This window comes from Myxocyprinus asiaticus, chromosome 18 (assembly GCF_019703515.2).
Source record: "Myxocyprinus asiaticus isolate MX2 ecotype Aquarium Trade chromosome 18, UBuf_Myxa_2, whole genome shotgun sequence".
In the NCBI taxonomy this organism is placed as follows: Eukaryota; Metazoa; Chordata; class Actinopteri; order Cypriniformes; family Catostomidae; genus Myxocyprinus; species Myxocyprinus asiaticus.
The window spans coordinates 44,900,515-44,921,108 of NC_059361.1; the positions used below are offsets into that span (position 1 = coordinate 44,900,515).

A 20,594-nucleotide genomic window follows, 5' to 3' on the forward strand; every position below is an offset into this window, starting at 1 on the left:
ATACTTTCATGTTACATGGTTTGAATTATCACATGATTGGAGCTGACAAAGAACAAATCAAACCACCTTGTCTTAATGTATAGAGTCGGAAATAAATTATACTGTATATCCTCAGAGAATACCATTCCAGATTCAAGTGTCCAGGCACCAGAGGCCAGGTCATATCTGGAGTTGGCCTTTGCTCCAAGGCTTGATCTTAGGGATGCTCTTTTGGTTCGTCCTTTAAACGCCGTCTCATTTCTGCAGCGTGGGCTTTGCTGCGCTCCCTCTTTGCCTGATACTGTGTGGAAAAACAGAAAGTCAGACATGATTTTTTCACAAGTCTGCACATAAACCTCAGTACACTCCTTCAGTAAGGAAAATCCAAGTAGGGATGGTCATTTTGGTCATTTTGTCTACTCGAGTACTCAGACTAATTACTCGAGTACTTGTCGAGTATTCAAGGGGCAATTACATGTTCATAACTGTATATATAATAACATGTCTGACAAACGTCTATGGCTGCTGCACTGTGCCTTGTTGTTCCAGTATATCATCTATTCATTATTATAGGCTGTTATAAAATAATATGTTACAAAATGTACAAAAGATTCAAAATATAATGCATCATTATATCTCTCATTATGTGAAGATTCGCTGTCCAACTCTGAAAGAATGTGCCCAACGCACGTCTGTCTCTTCTTCTTTCAGGTTACCATAGTAATCTTAGTAAGCACACACCAGTTTTTTTAGTGACTGTCTGAACCGTCTATTTTCAAATAACAGGAGATGCCATAACCATTGCATTTTTACTATGCGTGTTAAATTGAAGTTCAGTTTGAAGATGCTGCATTGTGTTCTGTCTAGCTTTTTGAAACACTCGCCTGCTGTATATGCGTTGCTTCAGCGCGTTGAGTCCACTGCCACATGTGCCTGGTGTGTGTGTGTGTGTGTCCCCAAATGTTCGCTCTTCTGAGGAAAGACGCGATACTCTGTATTGTTGTTGCTGTGATGATTCATGAAGTGTTCCATTCAACTCAGAGAGTCTGAATTTCCACCTTTCAACTGGGGTAGTGCAATGGAATGACACTTTATATTGGACATCTAACTTGGAAACTCGTGCAGAAATCTTCAACTCCCATTTCGTCAAGATGCTGGTGCGTGTTACTTCACGCAAGGCAGGCAGGTTTACGGTTAGTGACAAACATTTACGTTTATTAAATAATATCCATTAACGAGTCAAAGTTCTTAAATGAAATGACAATAAAACGTGTTTAGCAAACATTTTCCAGAGACAGGTGTTCAAAACACGATTAATTACACTCCATTTTGATTATCGTAACGTTAGCATTGTAGTGTTGTATCAGTTTGGTTGCTATGAGATGTTTCTGACAATCAGTGTACCCCTCAAAACCACAATGTAATCAATCTCAAAATTAAAAATAAGTTCCCTCTTTGTTTGTGTGTTTAGTTGTCAGGTAATTGTCACTGGATTTCGAATTAAGTGAAAAGTCACATCATGCGTGATCACTGTCGATCATCGTTTTCATGATCGACCATTGCTGCCATGTCCGAGTACCCGAGTACTCGTGCTCATCCCTAAACCCATGCATTCAGTTTTCAAGTTTTTCTTAGAGAACACTTTCACAATCTTTTTGTTTGATGACTCAGATTTCTATAGTTGATAGAAAACAAGCATTTCGCCAAAAAGTAACTGATGCTAAACCTCTATTGTTGACAAATAAACAATCACTCAGCTCTGTTCAATGTTTTTGGTTATTTATTTGGCAGACAATTTTATCCAAAGTGGCAGGATCAGAAATGAACTTTTATTAAGGGGAAATATTTGCCCCCTGGAATTGCTTTTCAGTGGCACTTTTTACTTAATCATTTAAAAACACACCATGTTGTCTATTTATGTCAAAAGCTTCAATTGAAATACATTTTCACTGTTAACCTTTTGACCTTTGTCACATGTCCCCATCTGCATTCTGCCAATGGACTGTCGTCAGTTTTAAACTACCTTGGTTGAACTTAACTAAATATCTCAACTTGTTAAACTGTTTATTTAGCTTGACACAGCACTTTATACATGCTTCATCTTCAATTGTAATGTACACAAGTATCCAATGTGGTAAATAGCAAGGTGATTGTCAGGGAAAGTGTTATGTCCTTTGAAGAAAAATGAGGAGCTGCATACTGCTCAAGTTATTTTCTCAGGAATAAACATAATGGAGTCTAAAAATGTTTTAAAGGCAATTTTACTTTTAACATTGTGTTTTAATTGATTCTGCATTCGCAGCATGTTTATTTTTTTCTATTTGTATTTTAAATCTAATGCAGTTGCTACACTGAAAAAAAAAAAGATTAGTTGGCTCAACAAACATAACGTAAGAAAATAAGTAGGTTCTACTCAGAAACGTACATATTTATAAATGTATTAGCTTAAATTACTTAATTTGCATTAATGTGTGTAACACAAAATATTTATTATAAAGTGAACAGAGTGATACATAAAGTAAAATAATAATTGAGTTCCTTGAACTCAAAAGACTTTGGCTTAAACATCCATAAAATTAAGATTTGAAGTACTACTAACTCAAACGATCAAGACCAGAACTAAGGTTGTGGGGAATACCCATAAGCCCTTGCACTTGAATAATTTAAGCACATTTGTTTGGTCAAAAGTAATTTATTGGGGCATTTCATTAGTTATTATTAAGAAGAAAGAGCATCCAACATGCAACAAAGAGAGATGCATCTTGAAGCACTATTACTAAAAACCACACATTATATAGATAACTCTTCCATCTTTACTTTTTTGTCAGCGGGCGGAATCTTCAAGGCAGCGAGAAGACTCTCCGCTCCCCTGCAGTGCTCCGGCGAACATCTCTCTGCCTCGCCACTTTGCTGGTGAACGGGCCTCAGCATCCTGATTCTCCACAGTGCGTCGGCAGGTGTTGAGTATCCTTTAAAAGCAATTGTACTTTGTGTGATATAAATAAATATATATTTAATTATATATTTATAAATCTAAAAGACCCACTTACGTGTTCGAGTCTTTTTCAAGATGTCGTTCCGTAAGAGTTCATTGTGTGAGAGACACATCCCGCCATCAGACCAACATGAGAGCTCTGTTTTCTGTCTGGTCCGTGCCCACGCAGAGTCCGCTCTCATGGAGAGAGACTGTCCTCACTATGAGGATATGAGTCTCAAGTCGCTTCGCTCACAAATCGCCCTCGTTCTGAGGGACGATTCAACCTCTCGCGCCCTCCCATCAGCCTCTTCTGTGATACCCGAGGATACACACAAGGAGGCACGGCGGAGCCGCGAGTTCCAGCAGGATGAATTTGAGGTGGACCTCATGCCATCACATGCCCCACGAGCCCCTCAATCTCCACGAAGCGCATGTTTCCCAATACGCTATGTGCGAGATGAACTCCAGCCCCTCTGAAGGAGTGTGCGGCCTCGTCTCGTTTGGTGGATCTGACGCTGGGGATGATAAGGAGGATAATGACGTTGTCATGTATCCAGCCGGCCTCTTTGGCGGTGCGGTGAGTAAGTTTGCTGAGCATTACATCGCGACTCAGCAGCAGTCACAAGCTATAAGACACTTTATGCCCAAACGGAGCATAGCACAGCCGGCTCGCCCTGTTTTGAGCCAGCGCCCGGCTAAAAGACCCATGCCTGCTGCCACCAGTGAGGCCACGCAAGCCATGGCCCAGATGGAAGCAGCCGTATCAGTGCTCGCCTCGTGTTGACAGGAGGAACACCCCAGTGCAGCAAAAGCACTCCTGACGGGCGCAACACTTTGAAGCGGAAAACGGAGCGCATGGTTCCCTCCGGTGCTCCGAAGAAGGCTTGATTAGAAACACAGAACACTGTTCCCCATCTCCCCACTGCTGTTCATTGAGAAAGGAGTATTGTTGTATACAATGTTTTGTAAAATGTTGTTTCTGTGCAATACAAAATGCAATAAAGATTACAGCACTCATTGCAAATGCACAAGATGCACGACCTTTTGAGACATTCTCAAAAAAAGAGCCCTTTTCCTCTTCAAAGCACACACATTATGCACAACCGCTCCCCTATAGTGAGCAGATTTCAGATTGGGTGCAAAAAACTAACAAACATGGTTATATGATCCAATTTGCACAACGGCCACCCTGTTTCAACAGCGTTCTGTCTTCCACGGTTTCACCTGAAGACACGCCAGTATTATAATCCGAAATACACAATATCATCGTAAAAAACGCGACAGAGATTGTACCAAATTGTCAAGCACAAAAAGGGTTATTTTCTTGTTCCAAAGAAAGACGGTGGACTTCGGCCAATCCTGGTTCTGAGACATTTAAATCGCACACTCATAAAGCTGTCATGTCCTGGTTCGCTCAGATAACATGACAGTTGTGGTATATATAAACCGCCAAGGCGAAATTCATTCACTGCCACTGCTGAGACTGACATGTTGCCTCCTTCTATGGAGCGAGCAACCTCTCCTCTCCCTGCGAGCGACATACACTACCGGTCAAAAGTTTTGAAACACTTGACTAAAATGTTTCTCATGATCTTAAAAATCTTTTGATCTGAAGGCGTATGCTTAAATGTTTGAAATTAGTTTTGTAGACAAAAATATAATTGTGCCACCATATTCATTTATTTCATTACAAAACTAAAATGTAATTTAAAAATAAAAAAGTTTTTGAAATTGATGACTTGGACCAAATAATAAAGAAAAGCAGCCAATAAGTGCCCAACATAGATGGGAACTCCTTCAATACTGTTTAAAAAGCATCCCAGGGTGAAACTTCAAGAAGTTGGTTGAGAAAATGTCAAGACTACATGTCTGCAAATTCTAGGCAAAGGGTGACTGCTTTGAAGATGCTAAAATATAACACAGTTTTGATTTATTTTGGATTTTGTTTAGTCACAACATAATTCCCATAGTTCCATTTATGTTATTCCAAAGTTTTGGTGACTTTACTATTATTCTAAAATGTGAAGAAAAAATATATATAATAAAGAATAAGTGTTTCAAAAAATTTTGACTGGTAGTGTATGTCCCAGGCTGCCTGAATTACACCGCAGACCTACTGTCACACCAAGGGGTGATGCTGGGCGAATGGAGACTTCATCCTCAAACTTTATTGAGGATTTGGGAAATATTCTGCAAAGCAGAAATTGATCTATTTGCCTCAGTGGAGAATGCCCACTGTCCCCTCTGGTACTCGAAGTCCCAAGCCCCGATGGGAGCGGACAAAATGGCACACAAGTGGCCGGCGAAACGCAAATATGCGTTTCCCCCGGTATGCCTAATTCACTCTGTCATATGCAAAGTCCGAGAAGACAAGGAAACGGTTCTATTAGTTGTGCCAAAATGGCCCAACCAGCCATGGTTTCTGGAAATGATGGAGATGCTGTACAGCTCGCCATGGGAAATACCGCTGAGGAGGGATCTCCTCTCTCAGGCACAAGGTACAATCTGGCATCCCCAGCCCCAACTGTGGAACCTGCATATGTGGCCCCTGAACAGGGCACACTAGACACGCCAGAACTGACACGTTCAGTCATGAACACAATTTTACAGGCTAGAGCACCATCCACGAGACGCCTCTATGCGCTAAAATGGAAGGCGTTCACTGATTGGTGTCTCTTACATGGCAAAGACCCAGTAAACTGCCCCAAACATGAAATTCTAATATTTCTTCAAGAGCGATTAGGCGCAGGACTCACCCCGTCAATGCTCAAAGTGAATGTGGCAACTATATCTGAGTATCACGCACATGAAGCCGGCATATTTATAGGCAAGCATGATTTAATCATAAAGTTCCTTAAGGGAGCAACACGATTAAACCCACCTCGGCTGCTACAGTCCCGAATTGGGACTTAACTTTAGTCCTAAAAGCTCTCGCAGGGCCTTCTTCGAGCCTTTGGACTCTGTTAATTTGCACATGCTCTCCGTTAAGCCCGCACTACTGCTGGCTCTGACCACAGTAAAATGGGTAGGTGACCTGCATGCACTATCAGTCGACAATTCATGTCTGGAGTTTGGCCCCAGTCTTTCAAGAGCCACTGTCAAACCCAGGAAAGGCTATATACCTAAGATCCTAACCATGCCCTTCAAAGCGCAGGTGGTTCACCTTCAGACCTTCTTCCCTCCTCCATTTAATTCGGATGAGGAACAATCATTGCATTTGTTATGCCCTGTGTGGGCAACACATGCATACATTGAGCTTACTTACTTGTCTGATCAGCTCTTTATATGCTATTGAGGACGCACAAAAGGAATGTCTGTCTCCAAGCAAAGGCTCTCTCACTGGATTGTCGATGCAATTGCCCTGGCTTATGAGTCGCAGGGTAAGACTTGCCCAATTGGTGTTAAAGCACACTCAACTAGAGGCATGGCCTCCTCATGGGCATGGACGAATGGTGTGTCCTTACAAGACATATGTTTTGCAGCAGGATGGTGCTCTCAAAACACATTCCCAAGGTTTTACAACCTAGATGTTATGTCTCTTCCTTCACAAGTCCTCTCTGTTTAGAGCACTTGCTATTCATTGGCCAAATATATATATACTTATGCCCCTCCCTTTAAGTAAGGGCTCCCCATCATTTACACAATCGCCTGCATTCAGGCTGTTATAATGTACTATAAAGTTACAAGCACTTTCATTATAAATAAACTCCCTTTCCGACTGGGTTCATAAGGAGTTAATTCATACTACATGACTATAGTTCATATATTCGTTATGAGTGCTCCCCTCCTGGCCAACATGAGGATCACTCTCTGCGGTATACTCATGTCGGTCGCCATCCCACATGACTGCGGCATAATGTTTCCTCTCTGGGAAGTTATGTTGTGTAGTGCGGCGTGATGGGATTCTGTTCCCCATATGCTACTATGCAATGTCGAGTGTACCGAGTCGTAAGGGAATGTCTCGGTTATGTACAAAACCTTGGTTCCCTGAGATGAAAGGAAAGAGACATTGCGAACGCCAGCCGCACTACAAGACTCAGAGTTCTTGAAGCACAAGCGATGTGCTCCTTGTTCTAAGTCAGAAATTCTGAGGAAATGGTGTTTGTGCACCTGTTTTTATAGTGGACAGTTTTGTGCCAAAACAGGCGGGGCTCAAACACCATAGCCAATATTAGAATATTGGCATTATTGTAGAGAGGTTTCAACTAAGTCGTGTAAGAAGACACTCCCCATATGCGTTACAATGTAATGTCTCGTTCCCTTCATCTCAGGGAACCGAGGTTACATTAGTAACCGAGATGTTCCCAAATAATTAAATGCTGTGTCCCAAACAACACACTATACACTTACATTGAGTGCATGAATTTTCAAAGTGTAGTATTATCCCAAATGGAACACTTAATGGATTTTTACTACACGGACGCATTTGCCGTTTTACAGCTGACGGAAGTGACATTTCAAGCGTACGTGATGTGTTGCCACTAGCTTTAGCGCGTTAGCCAACCTCAGATCAACACTTGTATCTTAAACAACGTACATATTCTCACAACTTGGGGTGATGGTAAAGCATTCAACTCACATTCGTAAGGTGCTGTATCCACTGAAGTTTCGCTAGCTGCTACATTCTTCATTATTTACAACTGTTTTATCAGACCAGCAGCACAGCCAGGTAACTCCGCCCCTTCCGCTATGTATGGCAAGCCGTGTGCGCTGAGTGCATGAAGTGTCCAACATTTCACACTCCATTTCGACAGTTGAAAAAGTGCATCATCCGTGTACTTAAAAGTACACTTCTTTATGCTGCATTTTCAGTGTAAACATACTACTCGCACTACTTACACTACAAAATTGCATAGAATAGTGCAGAAGTATGCGGTTTGGGATGCACCTAAACTCTGTGGTGGAAAGATTCTTTTATTTCATGAAGGTAAAGTTGGTTTTAAAACATAAATGGAGATGTTATGAAATAATAAGGACATAAGAGCAATGCGAACAAATTTGTCACTTTATAAATAAATGCTAATTTTTTATGGTGTATGGCACTGTCATGTTGTTATTATTTAATAAGGTGTTATGTACCATTGTTTGTGTTATATTTTTGCATTTCTTACTTAATGAACTGCTACTCTTGAACCCACAAATCTGTGCTTTCATCCAGTCGAATAACATAAAACCATTTTTCTCTGTTTCATCATCCCTGGGAAATCATTGGAAACTGAGGTAAGGTTTATTCGTTTCCTGATGAATCGTACATTCGCCCTATGATCTTTGCAACTAATAAAACATAAAACTAAAGTAAAATAAAGTAACTTTACTAAACAAATGCACAGCCGTATGGACTAGCCTGTGTAAAAAAGGTCTATTATTGCTATTCCTATAAAATAAAATATTAAATTAACTTTAAATAAAGCACAAGATACATAAAGCAATAAATGCACTGCTAGAATAAATTTTAAATAATTCCCTGGTCCTGATGTTAGAATATACAGCTCTCTGTCTAAGTCACGGCAGATTTTTTTACATTTAGATTAATGTTTTAAGTTTGAGTTGTTAGGGAGTTTGTTTGATGTTGTTCATCATGCAAAATTTGCGTAGGGAAATTTCTTTGCAATTGCAAAGTCCATCAACATTCCTGATCGTGCAGATTCCCATTAAAATGACTGTATTTCACATGCAGAATTGCCTTTCAATGGTGAATATGACTGAGCTTTTGCCCCCAGTCCCAACTTTTTGAAATGTATTGCAGGTATCAAACGTAGAATGAGTGTATATTAATGAAAAAATAATAAAGTTGATTAGTTAAAACATTAATCATCATCTTGTCTTTGTACTGTTTTCAGTTTAATTCAGGTCAAAAAGGATGTACAAATCATAATTTTCTTTGGTCTTTTTATATTTTATACACAGATCTGTCAGGAGAAACTCATGTGCAAAAAGGTTAAGCACTGTTCAAAGAAACTCATGTGCATTTCTCCTGTAATGATGGATATGTTATTTCTTTAATACGTGCTGAAATAGCTAACCATCCCGAGAAATCTGGGTTGAGAATGGTTTGTAATCGTGCTCAAGTGGAAATGCTACAGGAGCCATTCGGCCCAATGGTGGAAAAGTGGCTTATCTGGAATCCTGGTTAATTTCTGACCCTTTCTCAAGGTATACATTAAGGCTGAAATGATTAGTCGACGTTATCGGCAACGTCGACAATAAAAAATTTGTCGACAAACATTTTCGTTGCCGAATAGTCCTTTGATCTCATTTAACGTAACACGAGATCATATGAAACTCTAATGATGGTTGGCGAGAGGAGCACTGCATCTCGCGCCTGACTGAGAAGAAGAATTACACAGCTCACAGTCCAGATGCACTCTAAACTTTCCAAACAGCTTCAGGTCATGTAGATCGCAAAGTATGAGGAAATTATACTACAAAAATACTAAATAAGTACAGATGAAGTGTCGTCCTGACATGAAGAGTCGACATAAATTGAAGCCGGATCTGGCGTTCCGCTTGAGCGAAACTTGCCTGTCAGAGCATCTAAAAATGAAACAGCCCGGCGTTATGTTTAATGCATCCTTTATTAAAGTTCAAATGTAAATAAGCACAAACTCTGAAACTGCCATTTCTCTGTGCAGTCAGAGCCACTTATACAAGTCATGAAAAACAGAACGATAGAGTTTCAAACTTCTCCCGTCTGACATACCCTCTCGTGGGGACGTGGGTCCTTCATGTGCGCTTGCTGCAGCTAGATTATATTGTGATGGCTCACGACGTAGTGAATCATATCTTATCGTGAAGAAAATCGGCAATTCAAGCTCTATTAAGAAGAGAGTTGTTGTTGTTTTTTTGTGAGTGAAAGATGGATCGAAGTGAACAAAAAGGTGAGAGAGTATAGTCTTAACCCAATATACAATGCAAAAAAAAAAAAAAAAAAAAAAATTGGTTTTAGATTTGTCTTTTTTGGTTTGTTTTCCAATATAAATATCTAAAACTCCTTTACGTATTTATTTTAGGAGCTATACTGCAGAAGAAAAAAATGTCAGAGAATGCTGAATACAATATTTAATATATATTTAATATTTTAAAATATCAAAAAATCCTTAAAACAAGAAACATTTACTGAGAAGGAACATATAAGATATTTTTGACTTATATATATTGAATACAAGTATATTTTGTCTTTACTGCACTGGCAGAAATATGAACAAGTGAAAAAATACACTTATATACAAAATATACTTATACTCAAGATACATTCTCTGAAAGCAAGTCTAAATATCTTATATGTTTCTATCATATCTTATATGATTTTCAGATAATTTAAAATGGAAAACAAGACAAAAACACGATAACAATAGGAATTTTTGCAGTGAATTCTTTAATGGATTAAATTTAATAAAAATCCATGATTTTTTTCATTTAGAGGTATTTTTAAATGATGATTTTAAGTCGAGGCACAAGAGGAATAGACACTTAATAGCTAATGATTAATCGTTGTAATAATCGATGAATAGTCGAATAATCGTAAAATTAGTCGATTATCAAAAAATCGTAAGTTGCAGCCCTAGTTTTATAAGCATATATGTGATCCCTGGAAATCAAACCTATGACTTCTACCAGTTAAGGAACTCAAACATTGAACTCTGTTCAAACAGATCTCTGTTCTGATCAGTCTTGGCTTTAGAATAAAAAGCATCACACATTGACCACGTTTACATGCACTTAAGAGAGTGGGATATTCCAGGGCCATTTAAGAGATTAAGAGAAAGAGGTTTAACACACCTAGGTTTCTCCCAGAGAACACACAAGCGGCGTTCTAACAGGTTTTTGAAGAGTGTGCATGTGTGTGAACAGACCAAATAACAAACATCATAGGATGGAGCCCAACAATTCAACAAAACATTTCTGGGACTACAGTGGGAAAAGCACATACACTATAAACTATACCCATTTATAAACACCACTGGAAAATATCGATGGTCCCTCACATTTGCATATATGTGCTCGTACAGTGAGGAAATCCCAGAGTTTTACATAAAGGGAAACCCCACTACTGAAGCGCAATTCTGCTGCAGGCCACAATAGAAAGTTAAGGAAACAAACACAGCAACAACTCTGGAATATCTGGAAATAAAGCAAAGTAACAGAAAATAAAATAGTGAAGTCTTCCTTGGATACCATGTTTGTTATTTACACAAGCATCCCCGGGGTAATTACGTAGCTCTGGAGAAAACTGCTTACTGACTGAGCCGCATGTATACGAGAGTAAAAAGTATGCTGCTTATTCACTTTATTCAGCCCTGACCCTTTTCCACGCTCCACTCTTCCGAATTTTGTCATCTAACTTCCTGTTTGTATTGAAGCTACTGAGAAGAGTCGATCAAAATGGATTACGTGTGGGAGCACAGAAAGTTGACGTTGTGAGTCTACAGCACCCCTTTACTGCGTGAAAATGCTCCTAAGGTGTTTTTTCTGTCACTCTAAATGTTTGTTTTTTTCTGACACCAGCGGAGGTAAATTGGATCTGGCAGATCACATTCAGAAAGCTATGACACACTGCACTTTTTCATAATACAAGAGTACACTGTTTAATTTTGAGGTTTCAACTTGTTAATATTTGTTAAAATGTGTAGTTGATATGAAACACTGAAACAGTGACAGCTTGTAGTATTATTACACATGCAAGTTTAACATTAAAGAAAATTATAATTGTATTTTTTAAAATGTATTTGTCACCTTACATTTTTTTGAAGCTTAAATGTGATTAAAATAGTTGTAAACGGAATATAAAATAAAACTTAAATTTTTGCATGTGTGTGTTAATATAGTGCACCCTTCCTCCGTCCCGGTTTAACGCTCAAAAAATCTGCTTACCTGAACTCTAACGCGATGGGTGAATGACATGAGAAGATGGTCAGAGGTGTCTTACAGAGATATTTTTAATGACTTTTTGTTGTCTCATGGAGTTTCATGAGCACAAAGGCACATCAGTACATCCACAGCATGAAGGTAGGATTGTGTATTTATGAATGAAGTACTCTTGTTTCAAAATCTCCTGCTCATGTTTAAAAATAGCTGTTGAACACAACATCACCATGCAGCTGGGTTCAATTACAGTAATGCCTTCCAAAACGGTCAGAAATCTAGGGGTAACCATCAATAACAAACTAAATTTCACAGATCACATCTCAAAGACCGCAAGATCATGTAGATTTACACTCTACAATATCAGGAAGATAAGACCCCTCCTCTCTGAACATGCCACACAACTTCTTGTTCAGTCACTTGTCATAACTAGATTGGACTACTGTAACGCTCTCATTGCAGGCCTCGCTGCATGTGCAATTAGACCCCTGCAAATGATCCAGAATGTAGCAGCATGTCTGGTCTTTAATGAACCAAAGAGAGCACATGTTACACAACTCCTTGTCTCACTCCACTGGCTGCCGGTTGATGCACGTATCAAATTCAAGGCTCTGATGCTGGCATTCAGAACAGTCACTGTGTCTGCTCCAGCATACCTAAAGTCATTTCTGCAGAGCTACATGCCCACTAGAAGCCTGCGGTCGGCTAAGAAACATCGCCTTGTTGTACCAACACAAAGAGGCACCAAAACACTTTCCCGGACTTTCGGCTTTATCGTACCACGTTGGTGGAATGACCTTCCCAACTCCATCTGTGAAGCTGACTCACTTTCTGTCTTAAAAAAACAGATAAAAAAAAACATCTTTTCCATGAGCACTTAACCAGTCACTTAAAAAAAAAAAAAAAAATGTTGCACTTTAATCTGTCTTGAATACTACTATTCTGATGCTGGTGAAACTTTGTAATATGGCACTTTTTCGTATCATTGTCTCCTTAAGATGATTCGCTTATGTGTTCCTCTTTTGTAAGTCGCTTTGGATAAAAGCGTCTGCCAAATAAATAAATGTAAATGTAAAATCTCCCTGCTCTGCTTCCAGCTGTTATGACATCCCCTGAACACTTATATACTCATGATAGGTTTTGACAACTTTATAACCTGTAAATCAAAAAAAAAATTTGCTAGCTAATTACACTTAGATATATTTATCGAACCACTAGAATGGAAATTCCGAGACAAAATTTCAAGATGGCTGCGCACTAGTTTTTCTGGCGCATAAGGTCAATACAGTGCATGTAAACTAGGGATGCACCGATACCACTTTTTCTCTTTTGATCTGATATCTGAAATCGAAGTATCGGCCTATCCCAATATGATACCAGTGCTGTTGTTTTTTCTTTTTTTTTGCATAATCAGTTTAGAATATTGGGGTTACTCTTTAATATGTAAAGAAACACAAACCTCTATCTACACATTATTTCAATATAAATGTGTAGCCTATTAAGAAACACTTTATTGTTAACTAGTTCACTGGATAATGTAGCAGCATGTTAGATAATGTTTTGGAACCCACTCAGCTTAAATATTGTTATCATTCAAATTATAATGATAATAATAATAAATTATTATTATTGTTATTATTATTATCATTGACTTTTAGAATAATAAATACAACAATAATATATTCAATCATGCCCCTTTAACTTTAAAACCCTCTGGCTTTTATTTTGACATTCTGAACTCTCCAGGAAGTCCTGTAAGCGTGTCTGTATGTTGGCAAGTTCACAGTAGTTTAATTCGATTCTTAATCAAATTCTGTTAAAATGCACCTCCAGTGCCATTCTAAATGCATATTACAAGTGAACCGAATATTGAGCATCTACATCTGAGATGTTGTTCGTGAGTAGCGCTCAAATATTGCACACTGATGTGAAGGCTAAAAATAGCCACGAGTGCATCACCAGCATGCGTGCGAGTTTGTGTCAACAGAGCACAACACGCTGCGCATACTATATATTTACTTATTAAACACAGCCTTTTGCGATTCGCAGAGCTATCGCATGTCTTCAAGTGGCTTTGATTAAAATGCACGAGTCATATAGACTTCTTTATTAGTGTTTTTATGGTTCTTTTATGTCATATTTGGTGCTTGACAGTAACGAACATGACTAACAAATAGTATCGGATTTGGATTGGTCTCGACAGACCGATACCCCTTTCATGTAAAAACGTTAGTATCAAAGCTGATACCATTCCAGGTACATCCCTAATGTAAACAAGAACGCTGCTTTCTCGCAATAACCCGCTTTCTGGTGTCCATGTAAACGTAGTCATTGCTGTCCTCACCTCTTTCTTGAGACAATTGCGCATTGCATGGTCCACATCATTACACGTGCCGAAGAACCTGAGGATGTTGTGCTAAAAAAACATGCAAACATTAATTTGTTTGATAAAATTATTACAATCCAAAAGTGAGATAAACATTTTGCACACTTTTTCTAATTGCTGCATTATTTTCCACTGGTTTTATATCATGAGATTAACTGAAAAAAACAACAACAAAAAAACAGAATTAATGGTAAAATAGATAAAAGATATAGTGTGTAATTTCACCCTATAATGATTTCATTCTCAACAATTTGCAGCATTTGTAGATCATCCATTTAAGGAGACAAGTCATAACTGTTTGGAAAGTGCATGTTGGCATAAGCGCATATTTCCATACCTCCTTGTGGCATTGTTTGAGAAGTGTTATCAGTTGATTACACTCGTCAGAGTGTAGATGGGGCGACAGATCGGGGTGCATTCTTAGTTAAGGCAGTAAGTGTTACAATGTGATACCACTGACACTGCTGCTGACTATCACTGTTAAAGTAGGGCCACTGTCAAAAACAGGAGAAAATCAAGAGTCAACATTCACTCTCAGATCTGTTTATTCATATGAGGAACAAGATCTTAATGTCAACCATAGTTTGTGGTCAGCCTATATGGCTGAAGGGTGGCTCATGGCCGGTATACTGTATACTAAATATATACAGTGGGGTCTAAAATCCTGGGAATTTTTTCATTTTAACCTGTAAATAAACAGAACATTCTCAGATTTTGCAAGATTTAATAGAAATAAAAATTAGTATGTAAAATGAAGTAGAAATATTTAAGATTCTTCACTATTGCTTAGTTAATGTTTTACAATTTTCTTACATTTGATTAGTGACCATGTTCAAGTTAAGCTCAATTAACAGCATTTGTGACATGATATTGATTTTGCACAACAAAAAATGTTTTACTCATCCCTGCATTTGTAAAAAAAAAAAAAAAAAACACAGAAGTGAATGGGGCCAATCTATTAATGGTAAAATGTACAATTATTTTTTGTGGTAATCAACATTATAACACAAATGCTGTTGATTTAGCTTAACTTTTATTGAACCCGGAATATTCCTTTAACCTTTTGCAAAAGGTCAGGTTTCACAAGATGCTCTTTGGAATATTCTCAAATCATGCAGGATAACATGGATCTTTAGGTTTTGGACACACATGTGGCGGTCTATGCCAGCCAGAGTTCATGTTGTCATTAAAGCAAAAATTACCAAATACTAAAAAACTATCAAATTCATGCACATTTTTTTTTATTAAAAGTTTTTTTAGCACAAACTGCTATGCTGATAATTGTATTTATTTTGAAAAATGTTGTAATAAAAACTTTATTTCACTGGTTGTCTCAGAATTTTGGACCCCACTGTAATAATAGAATTTAACATCATGTACACAAAAATTGCCACAATTAATAGACCATTTACACTGCCTGGTAAAAAAAAAAAAAAGTCACCGTTTGGATTTAAATAAGCAGATACTTAAGATCCTATGATTGGATCATTATTGCAGTGATTAATATGTTTCAGCTGGCAACAATTCTTTTAACCCTAACTGAAGCAGTGTGTAGCTTTTCATTTCTTAAACAACCATGTCAGAAGACGTATCCCGTGGTCGTAGAAAAGATGTTACTGTGTTTCAGAAGGGGCAAATTATTGGCCTGCATCAAGCAAAGAAAACAACTAAGGAGATTGCTGAAATCACTGGAATTGGGTTTAAGAACTGTCCAACGCATTATTAAAACCTGGAAGGATAGTGGTGAATTGTCAGCTTCACGGAAGAAATGTGGGCGGAAAGAAATCTTGAATGATCGTGATCGGAGATCACTAAAACGCTTGAAGTCACATCGTAAAAAATCAACAGTAAAAGTCACGACTATGTTTAATAGTGAAAGTAAGAGCATTTCCACACACACAATGCGACGAGAATTTACAGGATTGGGACTAAACAGCTGTGTAGCCACAAGAAAGCCACTTGTTAGTGAGGCTAATCAGAAAAAAACGCTTCAATTTGCGAGGGAGCTTAAAGATTGGACTGTGGAAAAAGGTCATGTGGTCTGATGAGTCCAGATTTACCCAATTCCAAAGTGATGGGCGCGTCAGGGTAAGAAGGGAAGCACATGAAGCGATGCACCCATCATGCATAGTGCTCACTGTAGCCTCTGGAGGCAGTGTTATGATCTGGGGTTGCTTCAATTGGTCAGGTCTAGTCTCCGCAATGTTATGCGGCAATAAAATGAAGTCAGCTGACTACCTGAATGTACTGAATGACCTGGTTATACCATCAATGCATTTTTTTCTTCCCTGATGGCATGGGCATATTCCAGGACGACAATGCCAAGATTCATCTGGCTCAAATTGTGGAAGAGTGGTTCAGGGAGCATGAGGAATCATTTTCACACATGAATTGGCCACCACAGAGTCCTGACCTTAACCTCATTGAAAGTCTTTGGGATGTGCTGGAGAAGACTTTACGGAGAGGTTTGACTCTCCCGTCATCAATACAAGATCTCAGCCAAAAATTTATGCAACTCTGGACGGAAATAAATGTTGTGACGTTGCATAAGGTTGTGAAACAATGCCACGACGAATGCACCATAATAAAAGCTAAAGGCGGTCCAACGAAATATTAGAGCATGCTATATTTTGTTTGGCCAGGCAGTGTATTATTTCCACGAAACTTGTCAAGAAAATGTCCTGGTCATATTATACAACAATTCTCAGTACCGTAATGTAATGACGTTTTACTTTTACTATTCTCTTTGTTTTCAAAGATTATTCTCATTACCGTAACAGTCGTTTTATTGTATTACAGTTGGCTGAGCGCTATATCGAATATAAAATTGAGAAATATAAATACCATGTCGGTTTCCACTTCTGTCAGCTAAGAACAGAAAGCTGACGTCATGCCATGGTCGAAATAACTGAGGTTAAAAAATGTTCCCCATTTTGATGGTTGATGTGAACATTAACTGAAGCTCCTGACCGTATCTGCATGATTTTATGCATTGCACTGCTGCCACATGATTGGTTGAATAGATAATCTCATGAATAAGTAGGTGTACCTAATAAAATGGTTGGTGAGTGTATATTGAATATCGTCAACAGGCTGGCGATATAATTTTTGTAGTCATATCACCCAGCCCTAACTACAGTAAAAGTGATGCTGTTGGTCAATTATTATTTTTTTTTTTATTAAAAGCAGTACCAAGGGAGTACTACTATGATGTATAAATACTTTATTTAAATAATAGGCTATATCGTTCTTTTACATTGGGGTAATGAGAATATCATGATGACCAGGACATTTTCTAGACAAGTTTTGTGAGAATCACTGCAATACACTCAACATCTGAAAACAAAAAATGTGCATTATCCATTAACAAAGCTCCAATCTGACTCAATTCTGTTAATTTGGCAAGAGGGCTCATTTAATGGCCAATGCTGTTAATCTCAAAATGGCCAAATATTGGTTAATTTTATATTTAGTCATTTAGCAAAATCACCGGCCTGGTCTATCAGTTTATTACTAGATTAAGCAATCTGACAGGGCAAAATCACTCTTAAGGATACCACTGCCTCCCCATCCCATCACTCATGCTGAAATGCTGCATTAACACTTACCTGTAACAGAAGAAATCATGTATTAGTATTGCTCTACCCACTCAACTACACTCTTTTCATGTTTATTTTATAAATAAGTGCTGAAAGTGGAATTCGCAGGACTGCTGGTTTTAGCATTAGGAACTAACAATTTTCTTGAAAACCAAAGAGAATAAGGTCACTTTAACAAATAATAAGTTTTATCTGTGACGTGAGTGATGCTAGAGATTCATGATGAATAATTACTAACTCACCGCTGGTTCAACTGGGGATGTTTCGGATTGGTGTGTTAATATATGCACAGCTCTGTTAATAATCAAATAACGTCAGTCTAGCAGTGTTGATGTGGTGAAGGGCAGCACACAGTTCACTTGTTTAAAAGGTGACATTCAATGACACTCAACTGACAACGCATCAGAAAGCTTTTTTTTTTTTTTGCTCAGCTCCTTATCAACATGTGATCATGTCATAAAGCTGTCAAATACTCGCTTTGTAATGAAATAGTTTGCATAAAAACCTTCAAATAGCCATGTCATAATCCTTTGTCTAACCTATTTTCTTCCTACGGTGCGTTACTGTTTCCTACTCCGGACAAAAGATCTTGATTGACATCCTCACTAACCAATCAATGACTCTGTTCTCACCCTTTCCGACCAATCAAATTAACAGTAATTAAACGACTTGTTGTATGTATTGTTTGTCCAAACTTCATGGTCAAACGACCACATAAAAAATAAAATAAAAATAAAAAGGAGAGAAAAAAAAGGCAACCACATAAAAATAAAAAATAGAAATAATGAAAAGCTACATTAAAGTTCCATCCTTCTCTTCACAGAGCGGCAGCATTAATTCATAGAGAGAGAGAGAGAGAGATTTGGGAATATTTTTAATATCAGTAATTTTTAAATGGTTTCAATGGCGTTAATCAAATAAATAAATGAACGAATGAATGAATTCGTGAACACACACACAGTGCTTTTATCGACTTTTATGTGGTTGACTCACTGCGTGAGCGGAAGTTCCGGATTAGCCGTCTGTTTGATTTCTGGCGGTTTGTTTCGATCGTTTAATACATGAACGATACGACAATTAATTTATATTAACTTTTAACTAAGAATCTGTTCGTCCAAACAATGAACGAACAAGCTAAAAATGTTTTACAACGGATAATGCGGAAAATACCAAGCAAAAAAACAGAAAATCTTCTGAAAACCTGGAATTGTTTATCAGCTGATCAGATGCGCGCTCTGGATTACACGAGACCCAAATGGATGATGATAGAACACGTCACCAGTTTCTGTGAGGTCCGATAAATTCACTAAATAATAATTTAACACGATCGGCTTCTGTGAGGTCCGATACATTCACTAACATTTTTTATTCATTTATAAAACATAATCAGCTTCCAATGAGGGCAGATTCATTCACGCATTGGTAAAACATAATTATTTAGAAAACAGTATCAGCTTATAATCATTACATATGGAATATGCCTTAATGCTACCTGTCATCATGTTCTGTTGATAATGACCTCTACGCTGTTTGTGGTCAAAAGTGTCTACCCTCTGTTTACCATACAGTATGAAATAACCTTTCAGAAAACTGTTTGTTATCCTAGATATTAACACTATTTAGTAAGTTGTCATTTAGCAGACTTACCGTAAAGGGACATTTTTGACTTTTGAAACATGTTATGAAGTTGAAATTAGAGGTCGACCAATAGTGGATTTTGCCGATACCGATAACTAAGGTGGTGGAAAAGGCTGATAATCTTTTATCAGTCGCCCGATAGTTTTTTTTAAACTATTAACTTTTTAAATCATAGAATGATCATAGATTTCATAGTCTTTCCTTACTATGACGGGCACAGACATTGAGGCTACAAGAGTCCAAAATGAACCAAAACTCCGATAATAACCAGAAAAATTATGATTTGGTGCTTATCGTGGGACTTTTAACTATAAACAAGCCCGATATACACTGGGGCGTTTTATTTTGAAAACGATAGAGACTTGCTCCATTACAATGATCCATATGCAAGTATTTAACAAATTAAACTTTTAACAGCTTATACATTCACCAGATGAAGCGTTTTGTGTGTATATATATATATATATATATATACACTATATTGCCAAAAGTATTCGCTCACCCATCCAAATAATTGATTTCAGGTGTTCCAATCACTTCCATGGCCACAGGTGTATAAAATGAAGCACCTAGGCATGCAGACTGCTTCTACAAACATTTGTGAAAGAATGGGCCGCTCTCAGGAGCTCAGTGAATTCCAGCGTGGTACTGTGATAGGATGCCACCTGTGCAACAAGTCCAGTCGTGAAATTTCCTCGCTACTAAATATTCCACAGTCAACTGTCAGTGGTATTATAACAAAGTGGAAGCGATTGGGAATGACAGCAACTCAGCCACAAAGTGGTAGGCCATGTAAAATGACAGAGCGGGGTCAGCGGATGCTGAGGCGCATAGTGCGCAGAGGTCGCCAACTTTCTGCAGAGTCAATCGCTACAGACCTCCAAAGTTCATGTGGCCTTCAGATTAGCTCAAGAACAGTGTGTAGAGAGCTTCATGGAATGGGTTTCCATGGCCGAGCAGCTGCATCCAAGCCATACATCACCAAGTGCAATGCAAAGCGTCGGATGCAGTGGTGTAAAGCACGCCGCCACTGGACTCTAGAGCAGTGGAGACGCGTTCTCTGGAGTGACGAATCACGCTTCTCCATCTGGCAATCTGATGGATGAGTCTGGGTTTGGCAGTTGCCAGGAGAACGGTACTTGTCTGACTGCAT

The 20,594-nt window shown here is 38.3% G+C and overlaps 2 protein-coding genes across 6 annotated transcripts in view; one reads left to right on the plus strand and one right to left on the minus strand.

Moving 5' to 3' along the window:
• Positions 1–19,322, minus strand: cmc2 (C-x(9)-C motif containing 2). 5 transcript variants are annotated; one of them, XR_007899819.1, is made up of 5 exons: positions 18,046–18,369; positions 14,542–14,698; positions 14,163–14,234; positions 2,797–2,948; positions 1–280 (listed from the first exon to the last, which is right to left on the minus strand). XR_007899819.1 is itself a non-coding variant. In XM_051724762.1 (4 exons), exons 2-4 carry the CDS (start codon positions 14,620–14,622, stop codon positions 197–199), a joined length of 237 nt encoding a protein of 78 aa, XP_051580722.1. In that variant the 5' UTR covers positions 14,623–14,698; positions 19,296–19,322; the 3' UTR covers positions 1–196. The 5 variants fall into 5 exon arrangements, 4 of the variants coding, with proteins under 4 accessions (XP_051580722.1, XP_051580721.1, XP_051580720.1 ...); XM_051724762.1 differs by lacking the exons at positions 2,797–2,948; positions 18,046–18,369 and adding an exon at positions 19,296–19,322; XM_051724761.1 differs by lacking the exon at positions 2,797–2,948 and having other exon boundaries at positions 18,343–18,375.
• Positions 18,786–20,594, plus strand: part of LOC127456316 (centromere protein N-B-like) — a 17,583-nt gene continuing 15,774 nt past the window's right edge. The window contains exon 1 of the mRNA XM_051724755.1: positions 18,786–19,095. Coding sequence (XP_051580715.1) covers positions 18,925–19,095 — 171 coding nt within the window. The 5' untranslated portion in view covers positions 18,786–18,924. The remainder of the gene's footprint in view (positions 19,096–20,594) is intronic.